The sequence below is a fragment of the Xiphophorus maculatus genome, chromosome 1 (assembly GCF_002775205.1).
Source record: "Xiphophorus maculatus strain JP 163 A chromosome 1, X_maculatus-5.0-male, whole genome shotgun sequence".
Lineage (NCBI taxonomy): Eukaryota > Metazoa > Chordata > Actinopteri > Cyprinodontiformes > Poeciliidae > Xiphophorus > Xiphophorus maculatus.
The window spans coordinates 18,895,801-18,921,082 of record NC_036443.1 but is presented as its reverse complement, the minus strand read 5'-3'; the positions used below and the strand labels follow the sequence as shown (position 1 = coordinate 18,921,082).

The 25,282-nt window shown below is 39.4% G+C and overlaps 1 protein-coding gene across 1 annotated transcript in view; it reads right to left on the bottom strand.

Moving 5' to 3' along the window:
- The window catches only part of zbtb46 (zinc finger and BTB domain containing 46), an 88,736-nt gene that overhangs the window by 43,437 nt on the left and 20,017 nt on the right, over positions 1–25,282 (bottom strand). The window contains exons 2-3 of the mRNA XM_023332712.1: positions 18,572–18,792; positions 17,532–18,465 (exon numbers count right to left, since the gene is read on the bottom strand). Coding sequence (XP_023188480.1) covers positions 17,532–18,465; positions 18,572–18,757 — 1,120 coding nt within the window. The 5' untranslated portion in view covers positions 18,758–18,792. The remainder of the gene's footprint in view (positions 1–17,531; positions 18,466–18,571; positions 18,793–25,282) is intronic.

The following is a 25,282-nucleotide window of genomic DNA, read 5'->3' as shown; positions in this document are numbered from 1 at the left end:
GACATTCTCCATCCAATTTGAATAAGCTTGAATTATTTTGTGAGAAGATTGAGCCTCTAGCAGTGCAAAGTTGGTAAAGATAAAGTATTGGCATGACACGATCTTTAGCTTTTCACTTACAAAAACATTTTAAAATCGTGAATCAGTTTTTATTTTCACTTCACAATTAAATGCTACCATAAGACAGTGTATTGCATAAAATAACAATAAATTACCATATACTTCATCTATTGAAATATCCCAATAACTTCAACATCTTAGTTTAGACCCACTTTCAGATCATAATATTAGCAACAAGGTTGAAGAAGGGGTGACGTAAAGCATCTCGATGCTTAAAAGTAAAATCTGATTCAGTTTTTGTGATCTCTAACACAATGGTTACTATAATGTGTTGAGCTGAACCAATATCTGTAAGTTCCACTTTTAAAAGCAAATAAAGGGGTAGAAAACTACTGATGGATGGGAGGAGAGTTGAACCCACCCACAGTCCTGCCCTTTATTTCTAGTCAATGTTAAACCATAAGCAGACACACATACACGCACCCACACATTGCATTGAAGAAGTGGCTATAGCTTCAGTGTATGAAATGAGTGGAAACAAAAGTGACAGAGTGAACTGACAGGATGATAAAGAAGGTCCAAAGAGACTGAGGGAAGGAGGGATAGAGGAGAGAACGAGGGGATACATTGCTACTAAGGACAGATAGTGGCTTCCAGGACTGTCTTCAGCATCTCTGGAACCATCAAACCCAGAAAAGAACCACACACAAATACACACACACGCATACACAACCCAAGCCATAATTGTTCCCTGTGGTGATTTTGGCCTCTCCCTCTTAGATTCTCATTCCTGTTGGCCAACTCTTCTGTATCTTTAACACTTTCTTTTTTTCTCCTTCTTGGACAAAGAGGAAGAGCGGTGGGGGCTGTCACAATGGAAGGAATGAGGGATGAAGGAGCGAGAGAAAGAGAGGTTTGAGGGAAGGAGGTATGGAGGGGTGTGATGGCTGGCGGAAAGGGGGAATGAAGGGAGAAGAGAGGATGAATGTGTAAGAGGAAGGGAGACTTTGCCCTCCAGCAGGAACACTCCCACAATTGTGTGCACATATGTGTGCGTATGTGTGAGCTTTGTGACGGCCAAACTGACACACCCATGGGCTGTAGACCTCTATATCCTGTTCGGGCTGTTCGTTTGTCCAAACATCACGACCCCCACCCCCCCACCCCGACCCCTCTTTCAACCACCTCTTCTCCTCTTCCTCCTTCTCGCTCCCCCTTTTCTAACTGGTCCGACAAGGAGGGGAGGCCTCCGAGGGAGTGGGTACAGTAAATAGAACAAAGCCACCTTTCTAAAATAAACAAATCGGGGGAAGAGGAACTTCAGGTTGACTGAAACTGAGAGAGAAACAGAGCACAGACTGAGTGAGCTTCCTATAAAGCACTCTAAGATTAAACTTTTCCCTGCCAGGCGGCCTGCCGATGTGTGCAGTAGGTTTGCAGTTTGTTCTCAGCAAACTTGGTGAATGTTGGCTGAAGTGTGTTGTTCGTGTCTGCAGTGAGCTGGTAGATGTTTAAGCCTATCTGACCGTTACAGAACAAAAAAAGAAGCTTCTTAGGTCACATCACAGCACTTCTCTTATCTCCACAAGACAAAGTCAATCATTGATCCACTCTGAAGAGGGAATAAAGCTTACTGGGTCTATTACAACCATTAGGATCTTTAAACTCACTAGGCATAGAAGATTTGATAGTATTCCTATACCTAAAAAAACTGACCACCAAAGGGTTCAAAAACAGAGATGAGTCACTCAAAATTAAAATTTTGGCAGTTTTGTGCTCTTATTTCTTCCAATTACCGCAGACTTTTTCAGATTTGTCACATAACCCTTTGACTCCAACAGTTGCTCAGAAGGAACCAGATCAAAGGACTGGTTACCCTGATGATGTTTTTTTTATCCCCATCTATGAGCAGATTTTGCAAACTTTAGATGAAAATGCTTTTAGGTTTGTGCCCATAAAATCTGTGCTTTAATAAGCACTATAGCTGCACCTGATTGCTTAATAAAGCATTTATTTAGGATCATCCACAAAGATATGTTCTTAAGTGATTTGTTTATGTTGATAATCAAAGTGATTTTCTAGATTTTTCCTGCCTATTTAAAAAAAAAGATTCTGACATTTGAGTGCAACACCTTGCAACACCTCTTGCACAGGACTAAAAGCTTATAATCTGTGTGTTTAAAAAACTGTAAAATAACCTGAGACTGAATTTAGTTTCTAACTTGGTAGTGTGACAAAAAGCTATTTTACTACTTTATCTAGCAACTAGGCCAATTTAGATCAGCTCTGTTTCAAATCCATAACACCTAAATTTGTCAAATGAAGACTTGATTGTCCTTCACTAAACACAGATCACTTAAAGTGCCGTTTGTGAATGTTAACCCATTTATTTGGTTTTTAGGAACAGAATGCCAGTTTGAATATTTCATGTGGCATCTGAACCAGACTCCTCTCAAGAAAAACAGCTCCAGTTTAAAACACTAAAGAGGTTGACAAGAGGTCAAAGTGTTGTGAACTTATCCATTTTTTAGCTTTAGATCGGCATTTTATGGCAATTTAAAACTAACAGGTGTCCTTTAAGCATAGATCAATTTCAAAATAAATTGGAAAAAGGAATAAAGTCTGCAAACTGACCCATATTTCATTTTCTCATTTTATTTTTGCTATTTTTCACAATGAACTAGAGATGTAAATTGTACAAGAATGTTTTATCAAAGTCAATCAGAGCAGGGTGGGCTGCCATCAACTGGAGCCAATTGAAACATTTACCTTGCTAAGGTAAGTACTGCCGTGTGTGATTTGTCTCAGACGTCAACACTCAGACTTTTGAATGACAACACTCCCAAATGGAGTGTTAATGTAGTAAAGTATGTAAGATAGAAAATATTGAGATTTTCTATTTGTTTTGCTGCTGCAGTTCACTGTATTTACTTTAAAACATCAAGTAGGTACGTTCCAGGACAAGGTGTGTCAGTAGCTAATTGAAATACACATAGTCAGAAATGCAAATAAATAATTCATGCCAGCAACTTTTAAGAAGTTCTGCAATTGCACAACCATTTCAGATACTGAACTCGGGGATTTTCAGTGAACTCTTACTTTTGTCAGACCTTTAAACTTCAAGGTTTGTTATTTTTCCAGAAATCTAAAAAAAAAAACTAATTCAAATAGAACACACTAAAGTCTTCATCAGCCCAGGTAAAGCATCTGCATAATGTAAAATGACTTTATATATTGGCCAAATTATGCTACATTTCAGCTCTTGCATCACTGTCCAGTGTGTAGCAAACCGTTTCAGGGTTGTGACGCTCATGGCGCAGAATTTTTTGAACACACCTAAAAAAAATCCATGGAAACTTTCCTAAGCTGAATTGTTTATGCGATAATGTCAAATGCGTGGGAAGGCAATGCTGGAGCATTATTTATTTAAGAAAAGTCATCTTCCTACGCCACTGTAAAGGCATCGCAGAAACACAATAGTGTGAAAAGGGGTATTACCAATCAGAGATTGAAAATTCCACTCTGCATTGCAAAGATCACTCAAGCAAACCAGGTGTTGTTTAAAACTACATTCACAAGCAATACATAAAAGAACTATGTTTGAACTGTAAAGGAATTCAGAATGCATCTGTGGGAGGATCAAACATTTACTGGAAGTAATGTCTTGAGCAGTGACTCTGAGGTGACTCTGTAGCTCTGGAAAAGCAAGCTGGTTGTTTGCAGTTTTTTTTTTAAATCAAACCACTTAGCTCTACAGCAATACCTGTCTAAAACTTTAATAAAAATAAAAAAAACCTATTTGTAGATTATAGTTTTCTGAAATCCACTGCTGAAGGTCAATGCTCTTGTAGCTCAAAGTACTGGCCTAGTGGCAATTCCTATACCATATATAGACTATAATAGTCATTCAAGTTCCAATGCAATTATTTCAGCAATATTTTTGCATGATGCACCTAAAATAGCTTGACCTTATAATAGAGAGGTTTCAGGGGACAAAATTATGTTCATTTTATCCAGGGTGGGGATTTCCAGTTTCCAGTGTCAGACTCTGAAAACCCCTGGCTTAGAGGATCCCACCAGTAACAGAGCCAAAACACAAGAGGGGGAAACATATTAATAAAGCGAACACAGTAATAGTTTTTGTTTGTTTGCAAAAGCATCGGCTTCTTTGGAAATGTTAAAAATATTGTTTGACTCAGATGCTGCCATGATAAAACTTTCAAGTTCTAAAATAACTAGGACATGTCCCCTACATCATCAATGTGAAAGGAAAAGAGTGTTTTAGAAAATAGGTCTGTGATCAAAAGCTGCGTGTTACTTAACTTTTTTTTATTTTTATGAGAATATAACAAAATTACAATTTATGTTGTACATGCAATTTAGATCAAACAGTGCGTGCTGATGTGCTGGGGGCCAAGCCATAGCTGTGGGGATACTGCTGTGAATGTTCAACCACAAAAACCTCCTGACCCACCCACTCTATATTGTGCCAACAGGACATCCTGTCAGATTGCATTGTGGGTATTTTAATCCTCAGACCTGAGTGTTCGAAGGTTAGAAGTGTGTGTGTGAATAGAGTTGAACCACTTAGACTTTAGCATGGAAATTGGGGAATTTGCAACATGCATGGGATATCTGTAAAGATGCTAGGATCTGAGAGCACGCAGTGGTGGAAGGCTGAATGAGGCACACAAAAGAGCCCGACTCAGATCCATTCAGGATGGGATGGCTAATCTTTAACTCCATGCACATGCTCCCATTCTTCTGTTCTTTCTTGCCTTGGTTATCCATTTAGAAAGCCTTCTCTTGTCTGTTCCAAGGCCAGGAGGTGTGGGTTGTAGGGGGTTCTGACGTTTTGGAAAAAAGCCACGGTCAAGAACAGGGAGGGGGCAGCTTCCTGTCCAAAAATTATTCTTTTCAAGCCAAATACTTATAAATAGAGCAGGTGTCAGTATTGAGAACTGCTGCGAGGCAAAAAAGACTGACAGCAAGAGTGTGAAAAATTGTGTGAATGGGTGTGTGGTGTGATGCCATCGTGGAGTGGGAGAAGGGGCTTTTTTAACTGGTGGGCTACCCATAATGTCCAGCAGGATGTGAGGTCATAACGCAAAGATGGCTGGTGGGTGGTGAGAAATTATTGCTTTCCAAAGAAATAATGCAACATTTTTTGAGAGAGAGAGGAAAAAAGGGGAGAAAGAACAGAATTATGCTCTTTCTCAATTCTCCAGAGGATAAATTGTGCATGGTGCTATTCAAAATATGTTACTTGGATTTTTCCCTATTAAATAGCATAACTCCCAGACATTTCAGTGTATTGTATATTTGTATATTGGGAGGAAATGTACTTCCTTTACTGGTTTTAAGAGTGAAAATCCTAAAACTGTAATGTACACTTGTCTTCCTCTTGAGTCAGTAATTTGTTAAACCACCTTTCGCTGCAGTTAGAGCTGAAGTTACTTTTGGGAATTTGTCTCTACCACTTTTGCACACCAAGACTATGCAGGTGTTGCTCATTCTTGTTCACAAGATAGATGAAGATCAGTCGGACTGGATGGCATCATCAACATGAAACTCTGCAACATTGACAAGTCTTATGACTTAGCTTCTTCAATGTCCCTACTGAAGAAAAGAGTCTTAAATAGCCTGATGTTGCTACTACTCACTATGGTTTTGTCTATTGACCAAAAAGGTTTCATCTTTCCAAAAGCGATCTTATTACCTAGATGGGGTATGGCAACCTTAAAGTGAGACCCTAAGTCAGTAGTATCCAAAGTCGGTCCTGGAGGGCCGGCATCCTGCATGTTTTAGTTCTCTCCCTTGTTTATCACAGCTGGATGAAATGATGGCTCATTAGAAGGTCTAAGAAGAACATTGACATGCTGAAAAGGTTGTTACTACCACCAGGAAGAGAACTAAAACATGCAGGGTTCCGGCCCTTGAGGGCACCACTGCCCTAAGTGAAATTCTTATAATGATTTTATTATCACCACTATTCTCCAAAAGCCAGATTTGTGGAGCACCCAACAAAATGTTATCTTGTCAACACATATCTCCACCTGAGCAGTGAATCTTTGTAGCTTCTCCAGAGTTACCAAAAGCCTTTTGGTTGCTCCACTGATTAACTCTCTACTTGCCAGTCTTATCAATTTCATAACCTGTTTTTTGGCTTCACCATGCTTCTGCCATCTCCCCAACTTTATCTGATAACTGTTTGGCTTGTTCATCAGTCTTCATGATGTTTACTTTACAGTAACTTTCTCCAACAAACCTCTAAGGCCTTTGCAGAACAGCTGTATTTAATTATACAGCATTGACAAAAGGTGAACTGCACTTACTTATTGAGTGACTGCTGAAGGAACATAAAGGGTAAGGAGGACTGAACACAACTGCATTCCACAAAAACTCTGTTTCTGTTTTCTTTAACTTTATGTCACTTTGTGTTGACCTATTACATAAAATCCAAACAAAATATGTGGGGGTTTATGGTTGTAATGTTACAAATTGTGGGTAAAACGTTGACCATATGAACCCCAAGTGAATCATGATTACTAATAATATGAATTCTGGAGGTAGAAAGGGTTTTAATCGACATTATATTTTGGTGTATTTTGCCAGGCACACTTTTATGAAAATTGGTTGAAAACTTTTCTCCTTTTTCTACAACTATTTTGTTTTGTCCATTATGCAAAATCCCATCCGAAATTGAAGTTTGTGATTGTAATGGGACAAAATGTGTAAAAGGTGGGTGTGAATACTGTTTCTGAGGCAGCAGGTGACAAAAAGCGTAAGAAGTTGAAGGAAGTGGAGTTAGAAGGATACAAAAGTCAACAGGGAGGAAAGGGCAGAAACCATCTAGTCAGTCAGAGGACAAAAAGGGAAAGCAAACAGGGGGTGGAGGGACAGCGTGAGCCAGAGAGGCTGGCAGTTCAATGATGGTGAGAGACAGAACTGATAATAGACCCGTGGTGGAGAAAGTGAGATGGATGAGCCACAGAAAAATCCGGAGAGTGAAAAAGGCAAAGAGAGGAAAAGTCTTAACATGATGTAGCTATCTAACTCATCGTGTGTCAGACACCAAGCCTTGAAGACAGGGGTTAAAAAATTAAGTCCACACTCTGAAATATTAAATCTATTTTGGCTTTTAATGAAGGAGAAGTGCATTAAGGAGGAAATAAGGGAGTAGATTATTAAAGAGCGAGGAGAAAAGGAGAAGAAAAGTGGAGAGGTGTGAGCGGGTTGAAATCTGTTCACGGTGTTTTAAATATTAAACCTATTTCAAGTTTAATGAAGTGCAAATACTATGGGGAGAGTCTTAACTGGAATACAGAAAGGAAAGGGGCGAAAGGGGGATCCGATTCATTATTTCAAGTGTTCACCTTTATAGACAGCAGAGACTTGGGGAGAGGAGCACAGGGAGTGAAGGAGAGAAAGTTTAGGCAGAAAATAGAGGGCAGCTTTTCAAGCACCTGTCTGCAGGCCTTGGGCAAGTCCAGGAGACTCTGCAGCTCAGGAGGACCAGGATCTGAGCTTGAACAAGTCAAAACATGCAGCGTTAACTGCAGCGCTCCTGAGATCACATGCAGGAACAGGACACGATTCTGCGGAAAAATGATTTCATGTTGTTGTTTTTTGGTTTTTTTTCTTCAATGTGCGTCCGTGGGTAGGTGTGAGTTTGTGAGATGTTGTTTTGCATCAGTGGTTGGGGAGGGGAACTCTGAGGCCACAGAGCAGAGAGGAAGAGAGTCAGATAAAGATGTTGGATTTCAAAAAAGATTCTCGATGTAATCAATGTGCAACAGCTAGAGGGAAATGGAAAGAACAGCCCACGTGTGATTAACTGTTCACGTCTACATAATCAGATGCTCTAAGCTTTGTGTATGTGTGGATGTGTATCACACTGGCCATGTACCGGATTGCCAAAATCCCCCAAGCTGCTGGTAAAGGTCACCGTATGCATGTGTGTGTGTGTGCGTGTGCGTCTGGTGTGTGTATGCGTGTGCTTTAATATCAGAAAACAACACAAACAAAAAGTATTTCCAGTGCTGTTATTATGTGGGATACAGATCAAGTTTGGTGTTTGCCCACAGAAGAACAGCAGGAGGGGAGAAATCAATTTTTAACTCATGTTTTTGTCTACATGATTTCTCAATCTTACAGCAAAATTTTAGGTCTGCCTCCAAAAAGACAAAAAAACCTGTTTGAAGAATGGACAGGTGACTCTTTAAAATTAGAAAAAGCACTTAATTTTAAAATAGAAAAAATAAGAATTTGGCTATGCTCACAAGTTTTCTTGGCACTTATCAATTAAAACCTTGTGACGATGTCTTGAGAAATTACTAAAAAAAAAAAGGATACATATATCAAAAGTAGGCCACATTTTTAACAAATGAGGTTATTTTTATATTTTGAGTATTCGTCTTGCTGTGGGAACCTGTTTTATAATTCTGAATTAGCAGCTTCCTGTGAGAAACTAAGGTTCAGTGTTTTCCAGAGGAATATAAAATGAACACATTTTAAATCACCAACCAACAATCAATGCTCTGAAAAAAGAAACAGTAAATGGTTCTCTTCCTTCTTGCCAAGTTAGGTTTAACTTTCATAAGAGAAATCCTCACAGGAGAGATTTCATCTGCTCTGATATTGTTTGGATAATGTCACTAAAACAGAGAATGATTACTTTAGTTTCTTCTACCTAGAAACTGAAGATTAGAAACTAAACTTAAAGATTGAAAAAACTCAGAACTAAAAGCTTTTCAAGCAGCCTTGGAAGGTATATTCTTACATACAATGACGTAGAAAGCCTACAGCGTGTTTCATAGGAAATGATCAGTTCATACTGGTGATCTTAGACATTTACATTCTTTACAACTTTAAGAGGCTTTAAAACAGGACAAAGATTCAAGTAGAGAATTTCTCTCACATCTGGATAATCTGTGAGATATGCATAACAATTATGTTAGTAAATGTAATTCTTTTCTACCCCAATGATGTGGCAAATATACTTTGATAAACCTTCTTAAAGCTGCAGAAGGTACGATTTTGTATTTGTTAAAACAGCAAAAAATGAGACAGAAAATCTGTGAAAAAATTAAGCTCCTCTGCCTCCTACCTGCAGTACTCTCAGCCAATAAAAGTCAGGAGGAGATCGCATCACTTGTCAATCATCACTCTGCCCACACACTCCCCACTGCTCTCCGCTATGCTACAGCTCCTTCCCCACAATCGGTATGGCCATGAATGTGCAGGCTAGTTAGCATGACGATGGATAAACATTTTTTGTTTAGCAGTAAGTTGTCTCTCCATTATTAGTATGGCTGCAGGGTGTACAGGTCTGTGATTAACAGCGCTAAGACCCTCCTCCTGACTCTGATTGGTAGTTCCAGGAGTAATGCATTTCTGCAGATAGCAGTTGGACCACAGGATGGAGCCAAAGGAGACTGATGACATAGTGATAGTTTTTACAAATATGTGCAAAACATGTTTTTCAGAAAAGCTACCTGCTGCAGCTTTAATTTCGGCTGCTCTGTTTTGCAAGCTTTCTTCATGCTCTTTCATTGTGGCTGCTTCTCACAATTCAAATCTAACCATTACACACACACCTCACTTCCTGAGTGGACCAGCAGCTCTATGTGCAACCATAAGGGTTGTTGTATGCCCTGGATTTGTTAAACCTTCTTCAAAGCACTGAGTTCTTAGATTTTTTTTTTCAGTTTTGGATCACATGTCAAAGAGCAGAGAAGTATAACCTGAACATCTCAAAGCATCTCAGTAAGGAGTGCAAAAATGACTAAACGGCTTTTTTATCTCACTCAATGGAAAAACCAACACCCTGTTTTTGCTAACGTTTTAAGATGTTGCAGATAACGAGATCAATATCAGATTGGTAGCAACACCTCATGCCACAAGACATGGGGTAAAGAAACACCACTATTTCTTGTAAAAGTGAAACCTGTATCATGAATGTAGTTGTAGTCAGCTTGACTTTGGTCAAATGTAAGCTATTGTAAGCGAGTCAAGCTCGGCATCAAAAGGTTGACAGCCATACTTCTGTTTTGAAGTATGAATTTTTCCTGGCAAGTGTTTTTTATTTTTTTTGCCACCCTATAAAAAAACTGTGACAAAGTGAAAGACAAGATACAAATGATTTGCAAACATTGTAAGGACAGCATGACTATACCATAGGATAGTTTGGACACGATAAGCATGAACTGCAGTATTTTACACTAATTTCTGATTCCAGATTTGAGATTTATGAAACATTTCATCTGTTTGTAAAAACAAAAAAAATATGCATTCTTTTTTTCCCCCCCAAAATCAATCTTTGCAATTTTTTCTCATTTTGTTTTTATGAAACCATCGTCATGTATCATCTCGTGTTTGATGTATTGTTCCTAATGTAATTAACAAAACAGCAACAAACTGTCACTTAGATGTTGAAAGGTAGGAAACTACATCGCTACATCGAAATGAGTTTTCCCTTAGGCAAAAGACGCATAGGAAACTTTCTGGTTGTAAACCATACCGTCTGTGTATGGTGTAGGGTAATTACTGACTCTTTGCTTCAATGATTATAGTGATGTGTGAGCACAACCATTTCCAAAGGCATGAAAAAAATGCTTCACAAAAAGTAAACAAAGTATGAAATGTTTGACAGCTTTATTTGGTGGTCTTATGGTAACGGGAGCTATTTCATCAAGATTTTTGGAGAGCTTGTTACAAACAGACTTTATATCATGCAGTAAAGTCTGTTATTGTACAGTAAAACTCATCAGGAGTCCAGCTGTTAATAAATGGAAAGCTCTTAGCAGCTAAATGTAGCAATTAGCCACTGAATTTTAATGGGCAAAATTGTATTTTGCTGTCGTTTTCTTACTTATTTGTTAAACTTGACAGGAAAATGTAAATTTCCCTGTGTTTTGTAAATGAACTGCTAAATTAGTTTAAACTGCAGCGATGCCAGCGGGAGGAAAACACAGCATATTTAAAGCTGAGATCTTTAGCTGTGAATAAATTTGAAAAATACCATAAAATAATGAAATTGTTAATTAATTTTAGAAATTACTAATAATTTATTTGAGCACCACGTAGATCAGAAAAATCTGAAATAAAAATGACATTTAAAATAAAACTAATGTAGAAAATAAATGAATAAAAATGATTAAACAAGAAATAAAAGTTTCACATGAGCCACCAGTAACTCTTGAAATTCAAAATGTTTGCCTTAGATGTGCAGAAATGTTTTTCTTGAGGTCTTAGAGAAGCAGCCGAAGCAGCAGGGGCCAAACTAAAAATAATATCAGGTAATTATTTAAAGGATCGGGAAGAAAAAGCAGTCAAAGCAGAGACTATTTAAAGCTCTCTTAGTCAAAATATGTCACCTACAATAATTTTCTTGGGAGGAAAATATACACATGAGCATTTTGTATGAAACAATGATTTCCTCACATGTAATATTTCAAACATGTGTCTCAGTAGGCAAGGTGAGCCTAAGAAATAAGGAGATCAAATGTTAGCAAGCCAGAGAAAAGGCAGCTGGACGCTTAGAGGCCTTAATAATGACATCCAATAACCACAGCAGATGTTAGTGGGAGAAGAGGATCCGAAGAAAACAAATCCTAATTCCTGCAGCTGTTTATGTCAACATGGCCACATTTTCATACAGATGCATTAAAGCCTGTGTGCTAATATTCCAAGCCTTTACACAGACATGCTTTAATGGTGGATTGGAGTAAACTAGTTAAACCCTCGACCAAGCCGCCCCGCATTGTGTGTCACATGGTCATTTCTAACAGCAGAGCATGGACACTGATTACAGATGAATGAGAGGGAGGGAGAAAGACAGTGTGTAGGCACTTTTCATCAATAAAGAATGAAGCAATTAAGCTAATCTCAGACCGAAGGTGCCCTTTCTCCCCCAGACGAGCCCTTCATGGAAACTAACAACGGGACTCCATGGAACATGTTTCCTCCCCAATCTAAACGTCTCTGAATGTGAAGATTAGGCAGAGCTTCTTCTAAACCATCAGAGAATAAAAAAGTTGACATAGTTAGTTATCTGACCGGTTAGTTGCCTATCTAAACTTTTGCCTTGTCTTGAAGCAAGCAAACTCAGAGGCAGTCCACATTTCAGTTAAGTAGATTTTGATATACAATGACTGTGAAAAACTGGATCGTTTTCATTTATTGTAACCTCACTTTCCTGTATTGTCCGATGTTCTTAGAACAACTTTATGTGTCAGTTGCAGAGAAATACTCTGATTGCACCATCTTTAGATTTTGAGCTATAGGACTAAGGCCAGCCTGCCAAGCTGTGAGTCAGAGTGAAACTGAAGACAAAATGTTTTGATGAAAATCAGATCAAGCAAAAAGAAAAAAAAAATCCTTCATCTCAGACAGAAGTACTTGAAAAAATTTTCATATTATCTTTTAATGTCAACTTTGAGGATCATTTATAAACCAGTGTTTTAAATCAAACTTTTGTGATGTTATTCCTTTACACTAAACCAAATCCTGTTCATGTCTCAAGAACACTACGAAATTATTTGAGCCCCTAAGATTAGGCCACTGAGTGTTTTTTAAATGCTGTTATGACTTAACTGGAAGACAAAATAAAGATTCATTAATACTCTAATCTTGCTGTTGGCCAGATATAGGACAAATACAAAGTAATAGGCCTCATTTTTTTGTCATTATTACCTTTAATTTCACCAGTAAAATCTCACTGAAATTAAACAAATCTATTTAACAAGAGACTATATAGCCAAGACTGGCAGCACACAGAGTTTACATAACTTTCACAATAAAACAAAACATAAAGTTTAAGCAAAAAAAGTGATTACTGCCTGAAGGGTAGAATTAACTATCCACAAGTGGCCTGTATAAAGTTTGATGTTAAATCTGATTGCGATGCTGTGGCATGACCTTAAAAAGGCTTTTCATTTTCAATAACCTTCAATGTGACTGAATTAAAACAGTTCTGCAAAGAGAAACTGGCCAAACTTTCTCCCCAGAGCTATATGGTTGTTTTTTAAAAGGTTTTGTTGGCTCTGTGGCCTTTATTTAACAGTTGTCAGAGAGGAAAGAGGGTTGTGAGAGACAAGCGGCAAAGGTCATCAGGTCGAGATTCAAACCTGTGACTGCCGCAACGAGGATTTACACCTCAATACATGGGTTGCACTTTAACCCTGCAACAATGCTGTACCCTAGGACAGGTTGTTTAACTATGATTTTTGTTAAATCAATGAAAGCATTATTGAAAAAAAGTGCATTTTATGCTTTGCTTAAGATTAAAATTTGTTTCATAATCTGAAACATTGTGACAAAGTAGCAAAAAAAAGAAGAAATTTGTAGGTGAGATTAGTGGATTTATTTTTCACATTGTATATAAAGTTGTGTAAAACTGTCTTACTCCTGTGACTGAAAGATGAATAATTTACTGAAAATTTATTTCTACACTCATTAGAAATGAGTGTAGAAGGGGGAGGGATGAATGCAGTGCCACCCTTCCCCCACCCATTGCTGCACACTGCTGGACAGCTGTGTGACAAAAGGCAACCATATTTCTCCATCCATATAATAGAGACAAACTTTTCTGATCGTGAAAAATACTGACAGCCACTGTGTGGAAATCATCTGTCTTAAAGAAACAGATAACACGATGTGTTATATTAATACATCGTTAATATAACAATGTATTATAACTGTAGTTGACAAGCCACAAGCAGAATTTATTTAGCAGCTGACTGTAGGCTCACTACCTCAGCAGATTGCCTGAATAAATAAAACACCTAATAAGTTCAACACCCACAAACACTATTAGCTTCTTAATTATTTGGACCACAGCAGCCCTCAAATAGGTAAAATCCACAAATACTTGAGACCCATCTAAAAAGACTTTGAATTGTTTATTGAAATAGTTCAAACACCAAATATACCTTAATGTGCATTTATACTCACAGTGGAAACAGTCTTTGCACTACCGCAGAAGCTTACGTGTGCAGTCTGTCTTATCTCCGCTATTGTAGGTAGAGCTAATTAGCACCAAGGAAAATAAATGGCACTCCTAGACTGGCTGCTTTGCAAATGTCCATGAACTGAGTGTCCAGTAGCATTGCGCCAAAGTATTTCAGCTTCCCAAGCTGAATTTCCTTTCAAATATTTTAAAAAAAATCCACAAATAGGCTAATTTTCCACAAAAAAATAGGAGTTACAGTCCACAGAAGATTCCACAAATAAGTGAATTCATGAATACTGAGCCACAAGAAACAGGGGGCCTCTATATCAGCTTGTCCTACTGATGGAATTGAATAATTTACTAAAATATTCCAGATAAAGTTCTAATTTACTGAAAAGGAAAAAGCAGATTTCATTTTCATTTTTAATCATGAATTTATTTTTCACTTACGTCATAGTGAAGTTGTTACCAAGCATTTTTCTTCATCAACATCAATCCACATTCTGCTGCTACCAGAACAAATTGTTTCAGTCCTCTTGCCAACTGCATCTTGCAAATCTCAGCAATATATTAATCCACAAAATCTGATCACTTTCTAATGCTTTGGCCCTTTAACATGCATCTACATCTCATTTAGATCGTTGACTGGAGGTGACAAAATCCTGGGCTTAAGGAGACTTAAGACTTAAGGACTCTAACGCTCATAAGCCCACCAGAGCCACTGTTTGTACTTTTGACCCACAGTTATTTAGAGTTGTAGACCAATTGGACTCTAGGCTGTAAAACTAAAATTAAAACCAGGATTGCTTGCCAATATGTACAGACACAAACTACAGCCTCAAAGCTCAACAGTGAAACTATGAAACCTTGAGTGGTAACAAGATGCTTGCTCTTAAATATCAAGTCCATCACTCTGAAGGAGACTGGATTGTCTGAGTCTTTACCCAGATCTTGGCCAGTAGCACTCAAGAATGATTGGTTGCCTTTTGGCAAACACCAGGTGAGTCTACACCAGCAGCAACTCTACACTTCCTCTAACCTTAAGGTGGGGCAAACACAGCTCTCATTAAACACTTCTTCACCACAGCCAGACTTTAACTCTACCTTCTACTAGAACCATGCCACTGGGAAACCGCCTTATTTGTACCATTTACCTGTGTGTCTGTGTGTGATTATGCATTGATGTCTGGCAATCTGCGACTCAAGACAAGTTGTACTCCAGCAAAGTAATAAGGTTCAACTGCGGGTCATAAAATCAGGGACTGAAGACACGTCAACTAGAGAAGACAAACACTTCATAGCCCACAAGCATGGACCGTTCAATTCCCATTTCCTTCTTGCTCCTCTGTATTTTTGTTCTCTCTAATTACCCCTCCAATCTAACACTCTCTCTTTCTGTTCCATCTTTTCGCCCTTTCCAGAAGGTCCTTCCCTAAACCCCAGAGAGAGGGGGAGGAGCCCGGGATGGCGAGGACGCGCTGGTAATCCGTGCAGTGACCCAGGTCAATTCAATTATCCTGTTTTCTTTCACTGCGCGACGTGTGTGCCCATTTCACAGCCAACTCCCTTAATGCGCCCAGGATTAGCTTCTCTTACTTTTAATAATCTACCTATTGACGCCGTGGGCCCACAACATGCACACAGACGCACAAACACACATAGGTAACTTTATCATGTATAAGTTTTGGCGAAGAAGAACTCACTAAACAGCTCTGCAAGGCCTAGGATCAAGTAAGAAATCTCAAAATAAATATGCATTCACCATTGTGTTTGTGTACACATTTTCTCGTCTGTGTAAGTAGGAGTGTGGCTTAAATAAACTGCAGTAAAGAAAGGATTGTATTATCCATCTGCATTTACCCAGGCTTCACCTCACACCTTCAAGATCTGAGATAATCATCTTAGGCCTGACACGTTAGTGTATAAGCTCACTAATCACAATGCCGGAGGAGAGAGAAAAAAGAAAAGAGGTCAATTTCTACAAACTGTGCAGAGAGATGATTTTCTCTGGGTTTCTGATGAAGCACTACAGGATGCAGATAGTATCATGGACGTGAGATCAGCAGAAGCCAGCGGAAATAAACAGCAGAAGTTCAGTTACTTCCAGCCGTTGACCAGTTGGTTAAACAGTCTTAAAGATAAATTAGATTTTGCCACAGTTAGGTGTTGAGACGACAGTTTCACCGAATTATCTACCCTAATCTTGTAAACTCACCAGACAACCGGCAATTACATTCAATGAAAACAAACTTATAGTCCACAAGATTAAAAAAAAAGTAAAATTGTAGCACCGCCTCCTCGAAGTCATCAAATCAGCGCCCCACACCTGGAGATAAAAAGCTTTTCTTTTGACCTTCATTCATCCTTTCAAGTCCTTTCCGCTCAATGTTGAGACCTTTAACTGTTAATCTGAGCACACGATTAGCCACTAAACACCTGGTTTGTTTTGCCTATTGCTTAAATCACTTTTCTAAAAATAGAAAGATGCTCCACTCCAGTTAATTCTCAGAAGTTGGATCTTGTAATAAACCTATGTAATTGTGTTGGCTGCAGGTTAGAAAAGCAGGACTTGCTAATGACCAAAGTACCTGTTACCAACACAAGCTATCAAAATATGTGCAGTCATACACTGTAGCAAAAATGTTCAACCATAGAAATTCACCAGTAATATGTATGTGACTGATTTAATTTATGCACCAAAATTGGACCATTTTGAGGTTGGCCAGCCAGTCACACACTCAAAAATATAACTATTTTCTCATCAGTGAAGGCACCATACATGTTAGCACTTCTGAATTGCAATAACAACACTCTCCAGTGTGGAACCTGAAGTAGAAGATTTAAAGTAGAAATTTTCAGCGTTGCCGGATGTCATGTGAACACAAAACCTGCAAAAAGATATTTTAAATAAAAAAAATGACCCTGGGACATGGTACTTTTGTCAAATTGGCGAAGGAACAAACTGACCTCTTGTGTAGCTAAAAGGGAGTCTCTCTTTTGGTCTTGTAATCTTTCAGCCTCTGATTGCATTTGTTCAGAAAAGACAGTCCAAACTTTTTTTTTACCAAAGTTTTAAATGAGTAAACCCTTGTTTTACAGTAGCTACTCTCTGTCACAAGCAGTGACAGAAAGACCGTGTCTCCTACTATAAATAGTATTTGACCAGTCAATGTTGAAAGGCAATAAAATTGTATTTTGACTATTTATTTTTTAATGTCTTGTAAAGAGAATTTGAAATCAGCTAAAATCAATACCAGTAAGCCAGAGCTTAAACCCAAGATTGGAAGTCGGTCTTAAGTCTCACAAACTGAAGGAAGTGGGAAGAGTTTATGTCGGCTTTGACCACAAACCAACTATATTGGATTTTAAGGAAAAAGTTAAGAAACCTCTGATTTTCTAAGGTGGAGTTCTGATTTCAGTGTCATTTAAATTTAATTTTCAACCTGTAACTTGAAAATATTTAATTCCAACATTACAGCTGGTGCACACTGACCATTGTAGGAAGGGTTGGTCTTACCTGGGATGTCCTGGCCATTGTAGTTCCAAGCAGTGACAGCTAGCATGGAGGGCAAAGGTGATCCAGGTCTACTGTCCCTCTCTCTGTCCCTGTCCCGCTGCCGATCCCAGGTTCTTTCAGACTGCTGGGTAATATGTCTGACTGTGTCCTTGTTCTTCCGGTTCTTCCTCCGCCCGGACCCTGATAGGGGCTGCCAGGGCCCTTCGGCACCTCCACCACTAGCTCCCCCTGCCCCTTGTTCTACTTGGCTTTGGGTTGACCCCTTGGGAGTGTCCCTTGGATGAGAAGAGGAGGCAGGGGAAACCTGTTCTTCTTTGACATTGACCGGCCTATAGTCATGAGGCCAGGCGGGTTGAGAGTCATGGCATGCTTCCTCCTGGCTCTCATGGCTCTTAGGGGGTTCTTGGTCCTCCTTCCCATACGTGCTGCCTCCCTCATGGCAACTGGCAATGGCCGAATCTCCGGAGGAGTTGGCTGGACTAGTTCGGCGTGCCAGCCAGGGAGAGGTGCTGCGACCAGAAATGATGGACGCCAAAGCTTCAGAGGCTATACCTACTATCCCACCCCCTCGTCCCAAACTAGCTCCTGGAACACCCCCTGCTCCAGCTAAACCGACCCCACCTCCATTCCCGGAGACTCCACCTCCTCCTCCTAAACCTGCAGCAACAGCTCCCATTTCAAAGTCAGCCAGCTCATCAGCCATCTCCGAGCGGATGCTGATGTCAAGAGCAGCCTTGATGAAGCTGTGGCAGGCCTGGACGATGTCCGTCATCTGCAGGTAGCTGGCGGCCGACATGACCTCGATCACGTTCTTACTGGTAAGGGCAAGGTGCGCTGAGTACATGAAATCCAAGATGGCTTTGAAGCCGGTCGCCGTCACGATGTCGAGGTGCGTAACAGTAGTCTGATGGGGAGGCTCGGCTCCTTTCTTAACCTGCAGGATGTAAAACGGACCCCTTTACTTTTTATTGTAATGAGAAAGTGATGGAAAAATAAACATATATTCCCCCTGAATTGTTTTATAAAATGCAGTCCCTCACCTGGCAGTAAAGAGTCTTGAAGTAGCGTGAGGAGCCCAGAAGGACGTTCTTATGGGCCTTGAAGATCTTTCCGTCCACGATGACACAGGCATCACAGAGGATGCCATGCTGCCTCTGCTCATTGAGCTCTCTGAGGAGCTGACGGTAGTGAGATGAGATCTCCATGTCCTCCTTCCTGTTGTTCATCTGTGTAGCTGAACAAAAGCCTCTCCTCAAAACATCTGTATGAAGATAAAAGAAGACATAAAAGCAATAAGCAAAGGATCTGGGGCGCCTCGAAATATTTTCTTTCACAAATTCTACAAGATGAAATATCGAAAGTGTACGTTAGCAGAAATGCATAGCATGGAGGAAAATGGATCTAAGACTTTTAGGGTATTTATGGAGAAGGAAACAAGATCTGTATAATGCATTTCTTCAAAATATCCATCAAAATCAATAAAATATCAGTACTGGACTGATATTAATTGATATTTTGGTAACTTATATGCACTCAAACAGTGTTGACACATACGGTGCTGATGACGCCCCCCCTAACATCACTTCTTTCAGTAGTTTGTATCCAGTTTTAGCAGTTTTATAGCTGACAAGAAGGTGTGTGCTGGGTCAAGGGTCATTCTTCCATGTTTTATTCATGGCTTTATGACACGGAGATAAAAACACCAACTGCTAAAATAAAATCTTTTTGGTTCAGTAAACATCTGTACCAGCAGATATTCAAATGTGGACACAACAGCAGCACAATATGTTGAACTGCATTATCATTACATCACCAATGTTTGCTTTATGACTTTTTTCATACACTATTTGGTGGGGTATTATGTTTCAAATGAAATGCATACAAATTTGGGATACTAGTGATATATTTAGTCTGTTGGTCAGACTTACTGATTTTATTACCCACGCCTAATGTGCATTTTTCGTGTTCAGATGGAAAGATATTTAAATTCGGTACATTCATATAGTTTATAGTTTTAGGCAAAGCCTAAATGATTTTCTTTTTATGCAAAAATAAGAGGAGAAAAAATATTTAACTGAGGTAGTCTCTAAAGATGAGGATATGTGAGCAATGACTGTGACATAAAAACAAAGACATCAATAGAAACCACATCTCCACTACTTGAGTTTGATGTCTAAAAAAAGCCTGGGATCGAATAATCAAATATTTCTGTTTATGAAGTGCTTCTGACAGGTTTGTGTGTGTGTGTGGGCGTGGGTGTGTGTGGGTGTGTGCATGAGAGAGTGAAACAGAGTGCATACACTCATTAGAAATGCCAGTTAAAAAGTGAAACATACACGCAAAGGAATTTCTGAGGAAAAAGGAAGACGTTTTGTACAGATTGCATTACAATTAATCTCACCAATAAAAAAGAATGGTCTAAGTTGTTTCTTTAATCTCATTTTGACACAAAACCTGCTGTGTGCACTCCTAAACCTTCACATTAGTGCTTCTGTTGTCCAACACCTTTGTGTCCTCGCTTCAGTCTGAGCAATGAAAACAAATGCTTTATGCCTGGAAAAAGAGGAAACTGACCCTTAATGATTTAGGCCCTTAATTTGCAGAGGTGCTGAATGGTCAGAGAACAGATGATAAAGAAAAAATGGCAGGAAAAAAAACACACTGATAAAAGACTGCAAAAAGGAGACAAATAAAGATGTGAACATCACCATGTCAACCCATGCAGAAGGTGGCAGGAAAGTACGTAAATCCCAGCAAAGGCAAACCTGCACCCACGTTCACAGAGGTGAAAACAGACACAAACACACTCACGCACACACATCAAGGTAGTGCATTAGCTGGAGCATTAACAGCCGCCACTCCCGCTCTTGTCTCAGCGAGGGCTAAATCGCGCGGACGCAGGGTGTTACCAAACGCAGCAGTGATTTGTTTTGGGAACGCTACAGCTGTCAGCTCTCATGGGCCGTTCTGAGAGATGACAGCTCGGGCTGGCCAAGGTGACAGCAGCGTTTGCTCGGGGGCCGGCACACTTCAGGTCATGTTTAGCAAAGCTCTGCTCAACCTGATGGCTTGTAAGATCAGATAAATCCACATTGTCTCCCACGTCCACTTGGACAAACACACCTCCTATGAACAGCAGTGGACATGCCGACCGCGTGATTGTGACAGCAGCTGAAGCCTTCTCTATCAATGCATGAAACCTTTTGCTTTGACTGGTGATTCTTGAAGTTATAGAGAGACAAAAAAAAAAAAACGACAGAAAGAAAAAGGAAAGTTGGATGTGAGTGCAGAAAAACAGCGTCCCTGACAGACTTAAAAGGGAGGTTTTCACACAAACATTTTTTTTTATCCTAGGGCTCACATATTTCTTTGAAAAAAAAAAAATCAGGCTAACCTTGAGATATTCTTTCTTTTCTGTATTGCTCTGACAGAGGTATTGAGAGTCTTCACCTCTCACCTTTGGAGACAAACCGAGAGGCTTTAAAGAGACCGTGGTTGTGCTTGTCCTCTCTCAGGGCCACTTGTGCATTCAACTGCAAAGCCTGCTGTATATGTGAGCTACATTAAACACAGAAGAAATCACTTATTCAAAAGAAGTCACTGATCCACACAGACATATTCCTCCTTTTTTCTAATTTTTTTCTGATCAAAATGAATGGTGTAGCCAAAGGTCAGTGTGCATCATAGAGGATTATGCATCTAGACTAATCATTTAGATCCACCCACCTGTCCGTTTCTCAGTATTACTCTTAAAATCTCAAATCAATAATGGAAAATTCTTAAACAAAGAAAGCAAGGGCTAATCATAGCTAAATGAAAATGTTTTTTAAAGGAACTCAAGTATTCTGTCAACCAGGTAACAAAAAAGCAAGAGTATCGGGAGATAAACTAATTTATAAAATCCTTGTCTCCACACAAACACTGCCATTTAAGTCAACTGAATTTAATCTGAAGCCTCCAAAAGCACCAAAAAATTTGTATGAAAGAAATTATCTGAGGTAATCAGTGTTACAGTCTCTCTTAATGTGAAAATTTCTCTTTTTCATTGACAATGGTACCATCAATGTTCAAGGTTTTGGTGGGTTAGTAGGGAGAAAAAAAGATATTTGAAGAGTTTAATTCTGACGTAGGAAAAGTCAGTATTCTTTGAACTTATTTTTTCACATTTTTAAGCAAGTATTACAAATATCCTTTTGCAAAGAACTTTATTTCAGAGAATAATAACCCAGTCCACGCTTAGAAAGCTGTTTTACAAGATGTAATGTTAAAAATGTGTGCATTTGAAAACATACCTTTTTACACTTTATGATTTACATTACTGCCATATTTCCTGTTTTTATTTGTCTGAAATGAATAATGGAGAGTGAAAACATCCATCTGCAGTACACAGTAATCTAAAGGGTGATTGTTTTTGTCATTTTGGGGGACTTTGACTTATCTTTATGTTTTGTCATAACTGCAGCCACACATAGTATTGTATACAAACCATTACTTTTCACTTTGTGATGTTGCTTCAGGTTCAAACCTGACTTTTGTTGCAAAGTGGTGATGAAAATTTTGCTAGGCACCTATGTTGCAGGCTTACCGTCAGATAAAACAAAAACACACAAAAACCTATTCTCTTTATATATTTGTAAAACAAGGTAAAAGAGTTTTACTGTCTTTATTAAATATATTACTATTATGATTGGGCTCCATTGATGAAGACTTGCACCCCTCCACATTCGTAGTGCTAAAAGTGGTTGACGTTTAGCCCCGTCTTCTGTTTATTTTAGTAAATAGCTACTTGTCCACTTATTTTTTTTCCCTGTTAAAAATAGTCCACCAATTATCACCGTTGCTTCTTTTTGCATTTGATCCCGAGAAGTTTTGCGATATTTCCTTTCAGAATACCATCAAAATTTTCAGAGTGAAATCTGTCCGTGTGTGGCATGTTGTCTTTGCTATGTGACTGGACACCATACACTGTAGGACCAAACCTGTTATATAAAACTTATACAATCTATGATGGTTTTAGCATCAAGTGTGTGGAGTCTCTCAGGTTCTGAAAATTGGCAGGCATTAAACCTCCAGTCCAACATGGTCAAGTGATCACTGTGAGACTGTGAGATCACTGTCAATTTAAAATGGGGATCAAACCCAGTACCACCAAGGATTGCCTAACAAGGTGCACAGGAAACATACTGTATATCACTTAAAGATCAGGGCCTGGTGTCCTGTATCATGTGCATCTGCTTCAGCTCACCTGAGTCAATAGTTAGCATGACTCCTTGGAATTTAACTGCATGCTGAGTAGCTCAGTCAGCCATTTAATTCAGGTGTGTTGGACTACGGATGAATCTAATAGAAAAAGGGAACTGGAGTTTGAAACCTCTTATTTAAACCAATAAGGGAGCACAGGCCTTAAACACAGAATAAACTTTTTCTTAAACACTATCTTTAGTAGAGATGGTAATACAGATTTCTCAAGGTGCAGACGAATACTTCAGTCAATGATCCAATGTTACGTTTGTGTGAATTTGTGCACCCATGTTCAATGGTGCCTCAAATTTCACAAAAGCAGTGATCGGCAGAGGGCAACACAACAGCAGGGACCTGAGAGAGAAAGCCAAGGAGATTTAATCAGATTTATTGCTTCAGCAGACTAAGAGCCAGACTGAATTAGAAGTTAGGTTGAGAAGAGGAGCTTTAATGGGGCATGCTTTGACCTCTAAACTCTTTGCTTCCTAATTGGCTCGTTTAATTTCAGCATATCCAATTCCCTCCAGTCAGAAACCCCTTTTGCAGAGGGACCCATCCCAGGTTCCCCCCCCATTATATGATACAAAAACACCCATCCAGTCATTTCTTCTTTTCAAGACTTCATCTTAACCCATGAGCTACAGAACCAAAGCCTGCACCTTTCACTAGTACAGTACAGGCTTGATTCAAAGCACACGTTTTTGTGAAAACGTACACTTCACACAAGATGGAAAAGTAAGGTAAAATGAACTTGTCAAACAATCAGCTATGGAGAGGGAGAGAGAGGCAGAGATATTTATGTCTAAAGCATTAGCAGTCTCACCAAGGTTACAGAAACTAAAGCCTGCTTTCAGCATGTCGCACAGCACAAAAAAGCTTTTCATCCCTCTATGAAATCTTAGCGCTAACAAAAGGAAAAGTAAGGAAGAAGTCATCAGGAGGGAAACTGACAGTCTGCGGTGCTTGTTTGTGGTCAGAAACGACTGTTTTAGTACAGAATTCCACCAGAGGTCCCTAACCCTTGCGATACCAAATCAAAAGTGACCGCCCTTCTTTACTCCTCCTTTTCCAAATACACAGAATCAAGATGATATTCTCCCTCAAACAGGCACACAGAGTTCCCACCTACAAACACACAAACACAAGCTACAGCTAAAAACATCCACATTCGCACGCTTACCAGAGCCGTCATGGCATCACTAGCTGTTTGTCCTGGTCACATCACGGCAAAGTCACTTTAGGCCCCGGACACAGAGACAGCTAAAGAGATGAGACGTGTGATGGAGCGAGAGAATGGGGCTCCATCCTTCCTGCGTTTCCTTTTAATGCAGCCTGTCCCTCCGAGCCACTTCTCTGCCTCCTTGACCGCACAGGACCGAGGGGAGACGGAGCACAAGGTCCTTCTGGATCAAATACGAAGCAGTACTTTGTTTGATAGGAAGGCTTTTGGAGTCGTGTAAACCTAAGCTTTCAGAAGGTGATCTCACACTGTGCTCATTGTTAATGTCAAAGCACTCAAGGCTCTTTTAAATGGGATTTTAAATGAATTTGGCAATGAAAACTCACTTAAGGCATAGTGATTCTTCTGTAGCTGTTAACGGAGTCTGTATTAATCAATAGGTACAAAGTTTATTTTCTCATTTCCAAGGAGTTAATAGGTAGTCAAAGAATATTTTTGAAGCCCATGTCAAACAAGACCTACAGTAACAATTACCACAATCATTAGGGTCCACTCCAGTTGCAGTGCCTAAAAAAGTTATTTATTTGCAGATTTTGGAAAAGCAACTGGTCAAATCCATTCCAAGCCTTCCCATTAGATGCTGGTCATTTTGTTCCTTTGTCATTTTGTACTTTTGATCATTTCATGTTTGATTCCTTGGGCTATGACAAAGAGCCTTCTTCCAGGGGGCATGTTGTACTGACCATGCTTCAATTTTTAGTCACCTCAGGGAGATTTTCTACAGATGATTATTTAAAGTAAGTGTGGCTATGTGAATCCAGTGATGGCATGTACCAGCTCAGAGCTATTTAGGTTGGAGCGGTGCTCTCAATCTTAAAAAAAAAATAAAATCAACTGCCAGAAAAATATATCTTAACCAGAAGCAATTGAAAAAGGGTGCAATGTAAGATCTTCACAAAATGTTATGCAGTTATATTTATTTAGTTAACTACCAAGAGAAATAGACTACTTCGCTGCAAGGTAAAGCACAAAGGCATGAAATGGTTTGTCTAAAAGAACTAAGACCTGGTTCATATCCTGCTCTAGTGTGTCTTCAGTGATCAGATCATGTCCTGGTGGCTCCTAAAGCAGGTATGAACATGATCAAAATGCACTGAAGACGCTTTCCTTCAGACCACCTTCAAAGGCAGCCTGAGACACTTGTATCAGTTTCGTTTGGCAGCCTTAATGAAATCCTTCCTGGGACACATTGTGGAAACGCCCACTGAACTGACTCTCCTCAAGCAGCAGAATTACCTGCACAGCTCTTTACCAAAATCAGAGCAGATGT